Genomic DNA, 17,500 nt, shown 5'->3' on the forward strand with positions numbered 1-17,500 from the left:
GTGTGTGTGTGTGTGTGCGTGCGTGTGTGTGCGTGCGAGTGCGTGCGTGTGTGCGAGTGCGTGCGTGTGCGTGCGTGCGAGTGCGTGCGTGTGTGTGCGTGCGTGCGTGCGAGTGCGTGCGTGTGCGTGTGTGTGTGCGCTGAAATTTACCTTCACTTTAGAGAACTTGACAGTTCCTCCTCCTGCTGCTCCTCCTCCTGCTGCTCCACCTGCTGCTCCTCCTCCTGCTGCTCCACCTGCTCCTCCTCCTGCTGCTTCACCTGCTCCTCCTCCTGATGCTCCACCTGCTCCTCCTCTTGCTGCTCCACCTGCTGCTCCTCCTCTTGCTGTTCCACCTGCTGCTCCTCCTCCTGCTGCTCCACCTGCTCCTCCTCCTGCTGCTCCACCCTCTGCTCCTGCTGCACTTGCTCCTCCTGATGCTCCTCACAGTTTTCCTCCTGCTGCTCCTCCTCTTGCTGCTCCTCCTGCTGCTCCTCCACCTGTTGCTCCTCCTGCTGCTCCTCCACCTGTTGCTCCTCCTGGTTTTCCTCCTGTTCCTCCCATTGCTCCTCCTGCTGCTCCACCCTCTGCTCCTGCTGCACTTGCTCCTCCTGCTGCTCCTCCTGTTCCTCCTGCTAATCCTCAGAGATCTGAATAAGTAGATGGTTCTGCAGTCCTGATGAAATGGAATCTATTTGTGAGAATGGTTCAGCCTTCAGTTCCTGATGGATGTAAACTTTGTGTACTACATACTGTGGAATCTGACGAGCTCCTGATAACATCTGCGAGCGTATACTGGTCTCTATGGCAACAGCAGCATGGGCCGCATCATGTTCAGCCTTAAAATGTGTGTTCATAAAGTTTAGATCAGGAACACAGGGTGGAGCTATGACCTGGAACTAAAACCCACTGCTTTAATAATAAACTGATTAAACATGATGGTGTGAGCAGAGGGTGAACCTCCTGAATGAGACCAGATCCACAGTTAGCATCATTCCAGAGAATCTGCTCCACATCAAACCCCTCAGTGTCATCCAGGAGCCGAGGATTCTGGGATTACTGTAGAATCATGGGAACTGTTCTCTCCCTGCTCCTCTACCACGTCCTGGATAAATTAATGTACATTTTCTTTAATCGTGTGTGTCGTGTTCAGAGTGAAGTTCATCTCTCACTGAGAACTTCATCCTGAAATCAGAGTTCAGCCCTCAGAGGTGACTACACACTTCAGAAGGTGGGGGCGGAGTTTGTTTGAATCAGAGGCGTGTCTCAGTTACGCTCCATTCCAATCTTGAATATCAGACGTCAGTTGGACAAAACACCACAGAATAAAACACTTTCCAGCAGAAGAGCTGAAGAAGGTCTTGAGTTCTTCCACTTAGCCAAACTCCTCCAAGTGTCCCAGGACGTGAAATATTTATTAATCCAGTCCAGGATTTAATACAAAAATCAGTGAAAATGTTTAAGGTTGAAATGGAGGAAGGTATAAAGAGTAGATGTTTTATATTCTATAAATTTTAGATTGTATATTATTCAGGAAAGTTGTGACAAACGTTTAAAATAACAACATGATGGTTTTTCACGATTTTAATATTTTATCTCCAATGTTTTTGGTAAAAGTGTTCTGTATTTATTTATTTTTAATCCCCTTCATTTTGTCCTGAGGGTGTACAAACTTGTGCACTCTCCCCTGATCAGTAGACGGAGGTACGGCATCACTGTTTGCAGTAAACACACGCTTGTTTGAATGTTTTCTGTAGCCACAGAGCTGAAGTGTGGAGCCAGTCGCAGATGGAGGAGTTAATCATGCTGGAGGTAACCAGGATATTTCCACAGCAGCTTTAATTCAACACTTTATTATTATAACACTTTATTTCTATTTAGATCTACAGATGTGATATTCTTTTACTGCATTTTGCTGTTAATTTTTTTAATCTTGTTTAATGTTCAGATTTGAGATGAAGTCTAGTTTAGAGTTTTGCGTCTGTGTTAATAAGTGAAATGTAATTAGAGTGAACCAGAGAACCAGAAATGATCAACTTCTGCACAAATTTACACTGAAAGGTTTGTTACTATAAATATCAGAATTCCAGACTGAAATTTACTGATATTTCCACATCGAGATGATGTGCTACATCTAAAGGAAATATTTAATGATCTATTTATAGCTTTATAAAAATAGAGGCTGAAATAAAGAGAAGGCGTTTTAATGCTGAATTACTGCTTTTAGAATGTTCCTGATGTCTTCCAGTTGGTCCTGAAGAGCAGGTCACACCTTCATCAATCATCTCACACTGCAACTCCACCTGCAGATTCACTCACATCACCACAACATTCACTTTATTCAACTCTAAAGCTCTCCTCACAACAGGTACAGTAAACACACACACACACACACACTCTCACACACAAACACGTTATTAAGACGTTCACTTTAAAACATATTTAAACAATAGAGTAGAATTAATTAGCTAAGCATTTAAATATTTTTCTATTTGAAACTGTATATAATTAAATGAGTTTTAAATGGACTTTTCATAAGTTTATCTGCTGGAATTCTGTGCTGGAATTTGGATGGCTCCTCCCTGCACCTCTGCTGCTTTGTGATGGTTGTATCCTGGTCTGCTTTATACTTTGTGTGTGCTGGAGATAAAGATATTTTTTAGATATTAGTATGAATTTATTGTTTGTGGTCAAGCTTTTAATGACTTTGGTCAATCGTTGAATAAATCTGTGATTGTGTGTTTATTTTGCTCCCTCAGTGTTCGCTCATGTGCAGAATTAAAACCCTGACCAGTATGTCTGAGCTCCGGTCCTCGGGTTTTGGCCAGCCGGCTCCTCGACACGGGCTCCGTCTGCTCTACTGGTTTGTTCAGAACTGTGTGGAAGTGAATCAGGAGACTTCTGAGATTTCCCTCTGCATTCCGTCCACAGGAGACCTCGGATTTCGGATCTTCCACAACAGAGAAGAACGAGGAAAAGGTCACCTGCTTCCGGACTCCAGCAGCCTGCTGTACTACGAGCTCGGGAACTTGAGCGTGTTCGGAGCCAAATCACTGCCTGAGTATGTCCGAGAGAAATACACCGGCTTCCAGGACAAGAGCAACTCCGACCGCATCATGGTCAGCCTGGAGTCCGGAACATTCCGCAGCATCTATGTCACGCGTCATGAGTCGCGGATGAACTTTGACCCAAGACACACGTTCTGCGTCAGCCCGGAGCTCGTGAGATCCATCAAGAAGATGCAGAGAGAAGATTTCCTGAGAGCAGCTAAACGACGTCGGAACCCCGGGCCTCGGCGAGACACCATGCTCCACACTGAGTCTGAGCTCCTCACAGCCCTCTCTGTTCCATCACATCAACCTTACAGCCAGGATCTACATTTACATGCTACACCACATCTCAGACTCCATCTTCACAAAGACTCCAGAAACATCTCCATTTGCTTCAGCCTGCTAGTCCTCTTAACTACTGCACTGTTACTGGTTCATTCAGTGAAGATAGTTTGAAAAGAGGAATTTCCGGTCAGGATTCTGAGCTTGTTATTTGGGTTTTGACCACTAGAGGGTTTTGACCACATGGGGTTTCCCCTCTGCCGTGTCTCCATCCTGTGCTGGAGCTGCTGTTTCTTCGTTCTGATGCTTGGTGGGTCATGTGTCTTTGTTGGTTCCTCATGTCTGCTGGAAGTTTCTCAGACTTGTGCTTGTTGTATGTGTGAAAGCTTTATGATGTTGCTTTCTGTTTTCTTGAAGTTCTGTTTTCTAGTTTTGTAATGGGTTAGAGTTAGGGTTAGTAATGCCTCTGAGGATTATCTTTGATTTGTTAATTTATTTATTAGATTTTTCAGAATTCTTTTACTGGACTTTGTGACTGTCTGTTTTCTTTTGCCTTTTCTGTCTGCATTTTTGGACATTTGTAAACTTTTAGGTCCTGCGGGAGTCTGCAGTGAGCTTTCTCTCTCTTAGGCTCACTGACTCTCAGGCTGCTGACCCAAGGTCAGATCTCCATCCCAACAGAAACACCAAGCCAGCTGTGGAGAAAGGTTCAGCACTCCAGAGATCTGTTGCTCAGACTGAGTTCTTGGTTCAGTGACATGAGGTGGTAGAATTTTGCAGCTAACATCCAGACTGTCCTCCTCCAGTTCCTCCGGTAGAACCCCATCTGCCCCCCACCCCAGTGACCTCTCATGAAGATCTTCTCTCTCTCTCTTTCTACCTCTCCCTCCATCTCTCTCTTTACCTCTCTCTCCCCCTCTTTACCTCCCACACTGTCTCATTCTCTCTGTACCTCCCTCCCTCTCTTACCCCCTTCCTCCCTCCCTCTCTCTCCCCCTTCCTCCCTCTCTCTCTCTCTCTCAGGTTACAGCTCTCAGAGAAGCTCCATACTGTTCCAGCTACTTCACCTTATTAGAGTTCAAGCAGGTCTTGGATCTTCTCCTCTGATTTTATATATTTTATATTCATATACTTTCTTCCCTTTCATGCCTGCACTATTAATTCTATTGAAATTTTATCAAAATTCTATTTTCATATAATATTATTATTGTATATCTCTATGCTTTATTTTATTTTTTACTAATTCTATTTTTATGACCTGGACAGTCGAAGCATTTCACTGCATGTTGTACTGCATATTGTTGTGTATGTAACAAATAAAATCTAAAAATAAATAAAATCTGCTTTATTTTAATTATAGACATATAACCAGTCCTGAGTGATGTGTCCAAAATCATCTTCTTTCGGCTTTTCCCTTCAGGGGTCTCCACAGTGAATCACCTCTCTCCACCTATCCCTATTCATGGGTTCAAGGTTCAAGGTTTTCTTTATTGTCAATACAACCATATGTGCAGACATACAGAGGAATCGAAAGTCAGTATTAACATTGTACTTACAGTTACTGCAACAAAGAACAGATTTGTGACGGTACCAGTAGTATACTTATAATAAATAGATATAAATAAACCAGTGAAAAATAAATTGAACTTCTGAATGGATATATATCTGAGTAAGTGTAAACAGTGAATTCTATTAATATACAAATATATTCAATGTGCAAATAAGCTGAAGATAGATGTAAACATGAACATAAACATGAAGATAAATGTAAACTTCACAGAAAGTTAGGTAGGAAAACAGCCTGTACAATATGTACAATAGCAGCAGTATGAGTAGTGCAATAAGACTGTAAGGTGTAAAGTGCAAAACAGTGTGAGATTGAAATAGTTTGTGCATGTAACGCTGAAACATGTAATGTAAGAACAAGTTTTTGTAAACAGTCCAGTTTGTATAGAACTTTGTCGACAGTATAAAGTGTCTAATGTGCAATAAAGTGTGGGTGAGCTGTGGTTTCAGAGTCCAGGAGTAGGTATGGGAGGAGGGACATGATTGACAGAGTTCAGCATCCTGACAGCCTGGTGGATGAAGCTGTTTGAGAGTCTTGTGGAGCGAGCCTGGAGGCTTTGGTACCTTCTCCCTGAAGGCAGGAGGCTGAAGTAGAGGTTTGATGGGTGTGAACCATCTGCTGCAATGCTGATGGCTCTACTAGTGAGGCGGGTATGGAAGATATCCACAAGTGAGGGCAGAGAGACACTGATGATCTTGCCGGCTGCTTTCACTATTCATTGGAGAGTCTTTCAACAGGAGGCAGTACATCCTCCGTACCATACAGTGATGCAGCTGGTGAGAATGCTCTCAATGGTGCCCCGGTAGAAGAAGCACATGAAAAAAGGCGTGACTGAGCTTTCTTGGCCAGCGATGTGGTGTTCGTTGTCCAGGAGAGGTCCTCAGAAATATGCACCCCTAGGAACCTGGTGCTGTTCACCCGCTCCACTGCAGCACCGTTGATGGTTAGTGGGGGGTGCTGTGGTGGTCCTTTCCTGAAGTAAATGACGATTTCTTTGGTCTTCCCCACGTTGAGGAAGAGATTGTTGTCGGCACACCACTGGACCAGACGACTCACCTCGTTCCTGTAGTTGGCCTCGTTGTTGTTGGTGATGAGGCCCACTACAGTTGTGTCATCTGCAAACTTTATGATGTGGTTGGTGTTGTAGCTTCTATCTTCTGCATCCTCAACACTTACACCCACTGGCTTCCTATCCTCATTTATTACATCCATATACCTCCTCTTTGGCCTTCCTCTTTGCCTTCTGCCTGGCAGCTCCATGTCCAAAGAGAACCTCAACATCCTCAGCTCTGCTACCTCCAGCTCTGACTCCTGCCTCTGTCTCTAAACCATACAGCATGGCTTTTGGGTCCTCTGAGTCTGGAGAAGACCTGTACCTTGCTTTTCAACTTCTTCCGCAGAACCCAGGAGAACTTTTATCCAACTTCCTGAGAAGGATGGAGAGATCTCTAACAAAGTGGTACAGAGAGGTGGCCTGTCCCCACCACAGGTTGACAGAGTTGAACAGCTGATCAGAGGTGCTGTGGAGTGTGATATAATGCTACTGCAACTGAGGTTGAGGGGACGAAAGGAAAGCCCACCATTCTTTTTAACGAGCCTTTTAAATGAGATCCGTGAGGCAGAAGAAAGTGAAGCAGCCAGACACAAAATATCAGCCACTGCAGAGCCTGTACACCTTCAGAATGATGAAAAGATCAGCCTGTCCACCATGAAGGAGCTCAAAGCTGAGATTCAGGACTTAAAGACACAGCTAAGAGGGGAGGATTCATCTACTCTATCTACTACCACAATGATGCTAGAACGAAGGATGAAGGAAAATAAGAAAAATAAGAACCAAAGGATGAGTCAGAAGTACAAGCTTTGAATAAGCAAGTACAACATTTCCAGCAACAGTTGGCTGTCATGAGGGTTGGTCACAGTCAAAGCTCTCTTGACCCACCACAGCCTCATACCCATTTACCACCAAAGCATTCTCCAGGGCCATTCATGTATAAGTCAACCAAAAGAAACAACGATTACTTTTGTTACCGGTGTGGAGAAAATAGACATATCACCTCAAAGTGTCGTGCACCTGAGAATTCCACCCAGGTGATTCATAAACTGATTCACTCTTTGAGAAAGGCCAAGGGGCAGAAAAATGATCCCACAAATGGTGGCAAATTTGACGCTTCAGCCTCCAAAAGCAGCTACTTACTCCTATAAACGAAGTGGTCTACCCAAAGTTTTGGTGGGCCCTGCCTCCACTGTTGCATTGAAGATAAATGGTAAGCATGCTCCGTTAGACAGTGGTCATTATCCAGGTCAGGTCATTATCATGTTTGACACGTGGTATGCCAACAACCTGTCAGACGTGCCCATCCAACCTGTTGCGGGTCTACCTATTTGGGGTCTTAGCTCGTCCAGTTATCCTTACAAAGGATACATTGTTATTTACATTGAATTTCCAGCTTCAGACACTAGTGTTGAGGAGTCCATATCAATACTCACGTTAGTCTATCCAGAACCCCTTGGACCCCAACAGGTTCCTGTGATAATCGAAACAAATGCCAGTTTCTTTCAGCGGCTGTCTGCTTTTTGCAGTACTAATGATGAAACCAAAAATGCCCACACTCTTAGGATTCAAACACATCCAACATTCCCTCCTCCTCAGAGCTACGGAAAACCTGTCACTGGCCGTGATTGCTCATGTATTCCTGTCTATTCTCTTCAGTCCTGTCCATGTCCCACTTCTTCTTGGCTAACCTCTTCCTCTGAATACTATCCTGAACTTCCTCATTCCACCACCAAGTCTCCTTATCTTCTTTCCTCCTTCCAGATGACACACCCTTCCAGATGACACACCCAGCACCTTTCTTCCTGTCTCCCTGATCACTTCTGCTGTAGTTTCCCAGTCATCTGGCAGCACTACCTGACCACCCAGAGCCTGCCTCAACTTCTGTCTAAATTCCTCACAACATTCCTCCTTTTTCAGCTTCCACCACTTGGTTTTCTTCTCCATCTTTGACCTCTTCTTCTTACAGACCATCAGAGTCATCCTACACACCACCATCCTATGCTGTCTGGCTACACTCTCTCCCACTACCACTTTACAGTCACTAATCTCTTTCAGGTTGCCTCTTCTACATAGGATGTAGTCTACCTGTGTGCTCCTACCTCCACTCTTGTAAGTCACTCTATGCTCCTCCCTCTTCTGGAAATAAGTGTTAGCCACAGCCATGTCCATCCTCTTAGCAAAGTCCACTACCATCTGTCCTTCAAGGTTCCTTTCCTTAACTCCAAACTTGCCCCTCACCTCCTCATCACCTGTGTTCCCCTCACCAACATGTCCATTAAAATCTGCTCCTATCACCACTCTCTCCCCCGTGGGAATACTCTCTATCACCTCATCTAATTCTCTCCAGAATCTCTCTTTCTCCTCTAACTCACAACCTACCTGTGGGGCATAACCACTAACAACATTCAACATCACCCCTTCAACCTCTAACTTCAGACTCATCACCCTGTCTGACACTCTCCTCACCTCCAGAACATTCCTCACAAACTCCTCCTTCAGGACCACACCTACCCCATTTCTCTTACTATCCACACCATAATAAAACAGCTTGAATCCTGCTCCTATACTATGAGCCTTGCTACCCTTCCACCTGGTCTCCTGTACACACAGTATATCCACCTTCCTTCTCTCCATCATATCAGCCAGCTCTCTACCTTTCCCTGTCATAGTACCAACAAAGACCAGAGACTGATGAGGGATGAGCCTTTATATCTGCTACAACATAAATAAGAACAGGACCAAACTCGTCTCACAGACGCTCCCCATCATTAGACTGTAACAGGAATTTAGATTGGTCAGTGAAACTGTTTGTGACCCTGGGAAAAGGTCACTATACAGATCTAACTGAATTGAATTGATTAACTATAAATGGATATAAAAGTATGATGTGTCATTAAAATAATCCTAACGATCATAAACTGTAAGCTGGGAAACACAGAGCAAGAGTGAGAGGAGAGAGAATACACCTGAATGACCACAGAGGAAAGTGTTAACTCACCTCACACATTGAGTTTAATTTATAACCACAGCATTACATCAATAAACATCAACAGAGTGAGAAGAATTTATTATGATAATTATGTTATTATATAATTTCATCATGAACCTGATGAAAAGTCTGTATGCTCTATATAACAGGTCAGTTTTATTCAGTAGCTCCTGCCATAACAGGTCAGTTTCATTCAGAGTGGCTCCCTGTGGTGGTGTAGTGTGTAGTGTCACAGGTTCTGTGTTCATCAGATTGCTGGCTCATGTCCTGGTGTCTTTGTGTTAAACACTTGTGAGAAGCTCTCACAATTCAGCTTGCATCTAGAAGGATGTACTGTTACTACTAGCTCAACAGTGAAAGACCTGGGCGTAATATTAGACAGCAACTTATCCTTTGAAAATCATATTTCCAATATCACAAAAACAGCCTTCTTCCATTTTAGAAATATTGCCAAGCTTAGGAACATTTTATCTGTATCTGATGCAGAAAAATTAGTTCATGCATTCCTGACCTCCAGACTGGACTACTGTAATGCATTACTAGGTGTTTGTCCTGCATCTTCAATAAACAAGCTACAGTTAGTCCAGAATGCAGCCGCCAGAGTTCTTACCAGATCAAGAAAATATGATCATATAACCCCAATATTATCATCCCTGCACTGGCTACCTGTTAAACTTAGAATTGACTATAAATTAGCTCTACTCACGTACAAGGCTCTAATTGGTTTAGCTCCCACCTATCTCTCCAGTCTTCTAACACGTTACGATCCACCACGCTCTTTAAGATCGCAAAATTCTGGACTTCTAGTAGTTCCCAGAATATCAAAGTCCACAAAAGGGGGTAGAGCGTTTTCGTATTTAGCTCCTAAACTTTGGAATAGTCTTCCTGACAGTGTTCGGGGCTCAGACACAGTCTCCCAGTTTAAATGTAGACTAAAGACTTATCTCTTTTCCAGGCATACATCTAACACATCCCATAACCTTGTACTCCAGTACATCTGATTAAATGCACATTATCATCTAGTACTGCTAATATTATGAACAGCAGCTACGCTAATGCTGTTCCATTGTTTCCCTTCTTCTACCCATCCCGAGGCATACAGAGACTGTGCCGGCTCCAGTGGCATCCGGAGATGGACCAGCTCCAGCCGGGTTCTGCTCGTGAGGATTGGGATATTCAAGCAGCACCATGGACAACAACCTCCTTATTGATTTACATAACACTATACACATGCTGTATCTGCATCACACAATTGTCACCCAAATGAGGATGGGTTCCCTTTTGAGTCTGGTTCCTCTCAAGGTTTCTTCCTCTTACGATCTAAGGGAGTTTTTCCTTGCCACAGTCGCCTCAGTCACCTCAGGCTTGCTCTCTTGGGATAACATCTAGGACTGTCTGTCTGTCTGTCTGTTTATATGTTTGTTGTTTTCTTATGTTTTCCCATGTAAAGCTGCTTTGAGACAATGCTCTTTGTTAAAAGTGCTATACAAATAAAATTGAATTGAATTGAATTAAACACAATTCCCCCCTGTCTCCTTTGAGATGTTTATTAAGGCAAAAGTCCAAGCTGTAGCTGCTGTCCCCAGTGGTGTAGTGGCTATTGTTATGGACTCTGGTGTGATGATGATGATGATAGTGGTGGACTAAGTCTTCTGTGTCTTTACCTCAGTTTTAAACACTTTACTGTCTCCTGTTCAGGCTGTTTATTAAGACAGAAGTCTTGAAGCAGCAACACAATTCTGTCCTCTGGTGGTGTATTGAATAGTGACAGTCTCTGGTGTGTGTTATATCCCTGGATCCAGTCCTGTGGTCTTTACTTTAAACACTTTGCTTGCACCATTTCAGCTGTTCATTAAGGCAAAAGTAAAACTCCAGCACTTGTCTCTGTGGTCTAGTGGGTACTGGGCTGGGTTCTGGGTCCCTGGATGGAGTCGGGCCATAGACATGCTTTAACACGTCACCATGTATTACTGCTTATTAAGGCAAAAGTCCCAACCTCCTGAACTGGCTGTCCTGAGTGGTGTAGCGGTTAGTAGCTTGGGTTCTGGTGTCTGAGAGGCCTGGTTCAAGTCTGAATGTGCTCAGTTTAAACACTTTGCTGTAGTGCTCTCTCACATGTTTATTAAAACAAAAATCTATTAAACAACACCAACCCCTGTGGTGTAGTGGATAGTGAGCTGGTTTCTAGCACCACAGGATTAAGTAGAGGTTAGTGTTACAGATTCTGTTGCCTGATGGTTGCAGGTTCAAGTTCTCCTCACCCTTTTCAAGTCAAGAAGCTTTTATTGTCATTTCAACCACATATAGCTGATGCAGTACATAGTGAAATGAAACATCATTTCACCAGGACCTTCGTGCTACATAAACAAACAACATTTCGTTTCAGACACAAAAACAACAACAGAGAGTTAAGAGAGAAGTTTGTCTGAGCCACATAAAGTGCAAAGTGTGCAACTAGGTGCAAACAGAGCAAAGACGACATAAAACAGTCTTTTACACCTTGACCAGGTATCTGTGAACAATTTATTAAGACTAAACTCCAGTAGGTTTCCTACTTCCCCAGTGGTGTAGTGGTTAGCGTCAAAGACTCTGGTGCTTGAGGTCCTGGGATCAAGTCTAGGGCTCATGATCTTTTTACATCGTGTGCAGGGATCTCTGAACCATTTATTAAGACTAAACTCCATCATGTTTTCATTCTTCCCCAGTGGTGAAGTGGTTAGTGTCACAGACTCTGGTGCCTGAGGTTTGAGGTTCAAATCTTGGTTTGTTGCTTTTCAGCTTCAGGTCAGGATTAATTAGATGAAGGAGATAAGGTCTATAATGCAGCATGTGTGTAAGAGATCCTGTAGCTCATGTGGATGAGCATTGCCTCTGGCTTGAGAGGTTGCTGGTTCAAACCCCAGCCAGGACTCCAGGATCATGAGTGTGGACAGCTCTCGATGAAAGATGTGGAAGGTATGTGATGGCGGAAGGTACAGAACGCCTGGAAGGCGCAAGTGAGGGGGGGGTATTCCGGGCAGCTGCCCCCCCAGAGCCAGAGTGGGACAATAAGGGGGTTATGGAACCTAAAGAGAGAGGTTCGACTTAGTTTTTGCATAATCTAGAGACCGCTGTAAAAAATAACTATCACCTCACTTTTCAGGAACTCCCTCCAGCATTAGTTCCCACATGCTCCAGCTCCACCCACTCTCAACTCACAGGCTGCCAGGTCAGAGCTGGATTTGAACCAACAACCCCAACATTGGGGGACAAGGACTTTACCACTACACCACTAAGTCTCACAGAGAACAGCAAGGCTCCTGGAGCATTTATCTTTTAAAATAACACAAACAAAAAACAAACAAAAAAATTCTATCCACAAACCACTGACCACAAAGAGCTGACCACATCAGCACCATCCCAGGGAAAACACTCCATCAGGAGAAGGTTGGTGTCACATGTGTGAGACACAGCGGTCAGGAGTGACGAGCCTCCACAGGGGAAGAATCAGACATGGATGTTGCTGCATCTGGCTGAGAGAGACCGCTTTGTACTCTCTAGTCTCAGAGAACACTCTGCAGAGGCGGTCAGTATTAGCCTCACTAATGCAGGAGATTCACCTCTCAAAGGAAAAAACATTAGGAGGAAAAAGAACAGCTGTAGAGGACAACAGTGCAGTCTGTTCCCAGCTGACCACAAGCTGACCTTCATCATTTCTCCAGCTCTAAAGGAGGAGAGAGAAACAACAAAAAGAATAATAATAACAATAATAATAACAACAAAAACAACAACAACAATAATAATAATAATAATAATAATAATATAACAGTAGTGATTAAAGCTCATGATGCTGGTGTCTAGCAGTGTGTTATGATTAATATTAGTAACAGTCGCGTAGCTATGGGTGGGTCTGGCCCACCCACCTGTCAGTCAGGCCCACCCAGTCAGTTGCTTGCTACAGAAAAGATTGTTTTGACTACAGCGATCGCTGGATGCCTTTATACATGCCTTTGTCCATATTAGGTTTTTTTGGCACGTCATATGAGTTAATTTTTGTTCTTTCTGCGTGAGAGCGCCCTCCGGTTTCCAGGATGAATTAAACGTCTCTACGCTCATGCCGCCCCTCTCCCTCCACACAGTGCAAATTTCACAGAGGGTCACTGAAGTTTAGTTCCACGTTAAAGTAAAATGAAACAGAGCACCTTACTGAAGTTTGTGTCAAAAAGACACTGTGTGCAGCCGGAGGAGGAAGATATGTTCAGGATGTTCAGGAGCCATCAATCTCGAGCAGTAAGGAGCTCTGCTAGTGTTCCTTCACCTTTTAATCCATCACCAGCAGCACTTTATTCTCCAGCGTGTACCTCCTCTACACACCAGTGTAAAAGTAAGCCAATCTACACTTTCCTACAATGTAGTTGTATAGTCATTGTTGTCATTTCATGTGGTTGATATGGCCGTTGAACCATATATCCGACAGTTTACATACTGTGTTGATAATGGTGTTGCGGCGCATCTGTCAGATGCATGCACGGGCATGTGTGTGTGGTGTACATGTGTGTGTGTGTGTGTGTGTGTGTGTGGCCGCCTTGCTCATGCTGTTCTTATCATTATGTTCTTAACATTGCTTACGATGACATACAGGCTAATGCTCTGATTAAACAGTGGTTTGCATTCAAGCAGGTGTAGTTATGTTGGCTTATTTTGATAAAAGATGCATTTTAGGCTACACCCACACCCAATATTCTCTGGGCCCACCCACATTGTGATTCCTGGCTACGCTAGTGATTAGCAACCACAGTGATCTTTTCAAAGTGTTTGCACATTAAACATAACATTAGATGTGGAAAGAGCTTGAAAAATGCTTTACAGAACAGTTGAAAATATCTCTATTAGAACTTTCAGTTCAATTTATTTGTATAGCACCTTTTACAATGGACATTTCTCAAAGCAGCTTTACAAAAGAAGAGAAACCGAGAAAAATTATTACATTAAATTATTAAACTATTTTATCCCCAATGAGAAACCTGAGGTGACGGTGGCGAGGAAAAACTCCCTGAGATGATCTGAGGAAGAAACCTTCAGAGGAACCAGGCTCAGAAGGGAACCTCACCCTCATCTGGACACTAAATAATGTAAATGTAAATAATCTCCTTTCTGCAACAGCAACCAAGGGGATCCTAATGAGGAACTATTGGGTTCATTATAGATACTAACTTAACAGAGCCTGAGATATGATCTTTTGAAATTTGGAAATTTCAACAAAATTTTGGAACATATAAAAGGATTATAAGAAACTGTTGTGTCACAGAACCATTTTTGCCGATTTTTATAGCTTTTCCTTTTAAAAAATCTTATTTTTGGACATTTCTTATAGATTTTTCCTGCTCTTTCTATTTCTGCTGTTTAATGTATAACTGTGTGTCATTAATACATACCTATATCATTATATACTGAATGAACTTATTTTAACTTATTTTTCTGACATTTTAATACTTTTGTAATATGAATAGGAATAAAACAACAAACAACAAGAATTCTGTAAACGTCCAACACCATTTAAGTTGGGGTTTTTAACTTTCTCTTTCACATTACAGAACATTTACAAGATTTAAAAGAAATAACTTACTCCCCAGTTCTTCTCTTTAGACTCTTACACTACGATCATATGAAGATAGAACATTTAAAGCTGACAAAAGATGGTTTCATTCATAAAAAACAAAAATGCTTTTCCCTAAGTGTCAGAGTTCAGAGGGTCTGGTTCGCAGACTCAGAGGCTAGATTTACATTTTTAATCATTATTTTTTAGACCTAATGCAATACATTTAACAATAGATGTGACTGAGATTTGTTTACTAAAGCTTGTTATCGATACTGTATTAACATATTATATTAACAGGCATGTGTGAGTATGAGTAGAGGGACAGAGTCTTCTCACATCTATTCAATAATCATTACAAAAAATGACCACATTAGAGCTAGGATAAATAAAGTTATTTATTTATTTATTTATTTATTTATTTAACTTAAGTACATTTGTTTACTTTTGTACTTTAACTCAAGAAATTGAAATTGAGGACTTTCTACTGGAGTAATATTTTACCCTGAGTATCTCTACTGTCACTGCAGTACAGGGGACTTTTACTGTCCACACCGCTGACTGACCGGAAGTTGCTGCTCGTCCTGCGCTTTCTGTCTTCTGTCTCCCTCAGAGCCATTTTTACAAATCTTCTCCGACTGTAAAACCTCTTTTCCTCTCTCTCACACTTCACACTGTTTATTTTAACTTTAGTTCAATACACGAATTAAACCTGAAGGATAATCACTACACCTCACCTGTATGGCACGCGCAAACACAAGCAGCTCACGCATGCGCAAACACTGGCTTAATACTCAGCGGTTAAATAAATAAAAAATAAATAAAATAAAATTAATGCCCGGATATTTTTAAATAAGTTGAAAGTCACAATACTTCTGCTATAAGACTGAAATAATCCCCTGCGACTTTCAGTGTCCATTTCCGGGACACTTTTATCCAGCTGTCTCACTAACTTTGCACGCTTTTTTTATAAACCATATTTATTTTTAATTAGTATTTTTGTCATCAGAAACCAATAACAAAGCTGTAAAAATGAATAATCTTACTTCATATGTCCCTGTCCTTTTCTCCCACCGGCTCTGTCTATAAAGTGAGCTGTAATGGCGGCAGTTATCGCCTCATGGGAAATGTAGTCCGTGTGTGCTTAAAAATATCAAATAATAACAATCTAATCATTATATAGGCTATATACGATATATATTATATTGACTTAGAGCTTACACGTTTAATAAAACCTGCCACAGGCACTTTAAACATGAAAAATATTAAAAGTTACAAATAATATACCTGAACATGTTCTAATGCTAATGCTAAGGAACGATGCTAGACGTGCTAACGAACTACAATCTAAACTCCTGTTATAATTTAATGATGTGGAACTTCTGAGAAACGTGTTCGTTCCTGTTATTACGTTATAGACGTAATACGTATTATGTTTACGCTGTAAACACTCGTCCCTCATCAGTCCCTCTCTCCTTTCCTCCTGAAGATAGATATAAAGCAGCGTGTCCTGCTGAGACATCTTCTGTAAATGTTAATGTGTCCCTACAGAAAACATCACCATATCTCTGATTACACACAGAATAATCTGTTTATTATTAGTGGATCAATACAATACGAGACAGTAACGTCTGATTTGCAGCTGGAAAAAACAGCTGCTGAACCCATAAAATGTAGACGATACAGGGTCTGAGTTTAGCCCACTTCCTCTGCAGAAATGGGTTTTGGGGAAAACCAGAAAACATCGTCCGAATTCCTGTGGAGATCATCAGAAGATTTTTGTATTCCTTAACCCAAACACACAGCTCATGTCAATCAAATGACCATCACTTTAATGCCAGCAGTCAGTTCTCTGAGGAACAGGAACAGCTGCGTGGAGATCGAACAGCAGAACGACTCACTGAATGACTCACTGAACGACTCACTGAATCATCTTCAAGCTCAATGAAGGCTCCAGAAGGAACAGATGTTGTGAATTACTCACAAAATGTACAAAAAATATGGCATGGACACTGATAAGATTATGGTATGATCAGGATTTTGAAAAGAGACATCCATTCACACAACTCTGTGAAATAAACACTCCACAGTGTCTCCTCTGGCTCTCTGGGTTTTTTTTTCCATCTCTTTCCTGCTTTTTGCTGTGGTTTCCTGACCCCCTGCCTGTTTTTGACCTTGAACTTTTGTAGACTGTATTTGTATTGTATTATATGGTAAACATTTCATTCAGATTTTTAAATCAAGGACATGTTCAACAGGTTTCATATAAAAAATGTTTTTTAATGTTATTTCTATGATTCTTATAGCCTATGTTATACAGTAGTTTGTGTGCAGTGTGTGTCACCTGAGAAATAATAACTAATAATAAGGAAACTGATAAACATTTCACTCCGTAGTTGAAAAAACGGGATTCAAAATGTTGATCAACTCAATAATTACATTTAATTATAATAACAATATGCCCTAATAAACCACCCATAGAATAGAGTTTTAAAAAGAGTTTTAAAAGTAGAAAAGCTTAAAATAGTCACCAACAGTTTCACAAAAAAAGAAAGACATTTCTAGGGTATATGGTGTTCACCTGCAAGGAACAAAATGATGACATTCCTAAATAAATCTGTGTAATGAAATATTAGCTCCTGAACACATCTGCTGTCTACCTGCTCCACCAGACCAGAATAAAGACACAGCAGGTCCAGTGCTGTGGAAACAAAGCCTATAGTCTATATAGGTAAGTGATTTGTATGGAGCAATTTACTCAAACCTACTCCAGGATACATTATATGATTCAAAATAAAATTGATCTACACATAATGAAGTTTTAGTAGCAGCAGGAGGAGGAAGAGGAGGAGTGTGAGGAAGCACTTTCTCATTCCTCCCACACAGTTTCACACTGGAGTAATCGAACACCCAGAACCCAGCGTACAGCGGCTTGGTGAAGCTGGTGCAGACTCGGTGGAGGAGAGTCATGGTGTTTGTGATGCTGTAGAAGGACAGAGATCCA

The 17,500-nt window shown here is 42.0% G+C and overlaps 3 protein-coding genes across 6 annotated transcripts in view; 1 reads left to right on the plus strand and 2 right to left on the minus strand.

Moving 5' to 3' along the window:
- Window positions 1-1,677: 1,677 nt before the first annotated feature.
- On the plus strand, window positions 1,678-4,460 carry LOC131349066 (uncharacterized). Its single transcript, XM_058384414.1, has 3 exons — window positions 1,678-1,791; window positions 2,207-2,347; window positions 2,739-4,460. Exons 1-3 carry the CDS (start codon window positions 1,768-1,770, stop codon window positions 3,483-3,485), a joined length of 912 nt encoding a protein of 303 aa, XP_058240397.1. The 5' UTR covers window positions 1,678-1,767; the 3' UTR covers window positions 3,486-4,460.
- Window positions 4,461-4,841: 381 nt separating this feature from the next.
- On the minus strand, window positions 4,842-15,587 carry LOC131349061 (craniofacial development protein 2-like). The gene is made up of 2 exons (XM_058384401.1): window positions 15,543-15,587; window positions 4,842-12,624 (listed from the first exon to the last, which is right to left on the minus strand). Exon 2 carries the CDS (start codon window positions 8,597-8,599, stop codon window positions 7,616-7,618), a length of 984 nt encoding a protein of 327 aa, XP_058240384.1. The 5' UTR covers window positions 8,600-12,624; window positions 15,543-15,587; the 3' UTR covers window positions 4,842-7,615.
- A 557-nt stretch (window positions 15,588-16,144) lies between these two features.
- The window catches only part of LOC131349055 (tripartite motif-containing protein 16-like), a 22,300-nt gene continuing 20,944 nt past the window's right edge, over window positions 16,145-17,500 (minus strand). For 3 of the 4 annotated variants that reach the window (XM_058384392.1, XM_058384390.1, XM_058384391.1), the window contains one exon: window positions 16,145-17,500. This exon is cut by the window's right edge and continues 391 nt beyond it. In XM_058384392.1, coding sequence (XP_058240375.1) covers window positions 17,251-17,500 — 250 coding nt within the window. In that variant the 3' untranslated portion in view covers window positions 16,145-17,250. The other variant, XM_058384389.1, reaches the window with a different exon arrangement.

The sequence above is a fragment of the Hemibagrus wyckioides genome, linkage group LG29 (assembly GCF_019097595.1).
Source record: "Hemibagrus wyckioides isolate EC202008001 linkage group LG29, SWU_Hwy_1.0, whole genome shotgun sequence".
NCBI classification, from domain to species: domain Eukaryota; kingdom Metazoa; phylum Chordata; class Actinopteri; order Siluriformes; family Bagridae; genus Hemibagrus; species Hemibagrus wyckioides.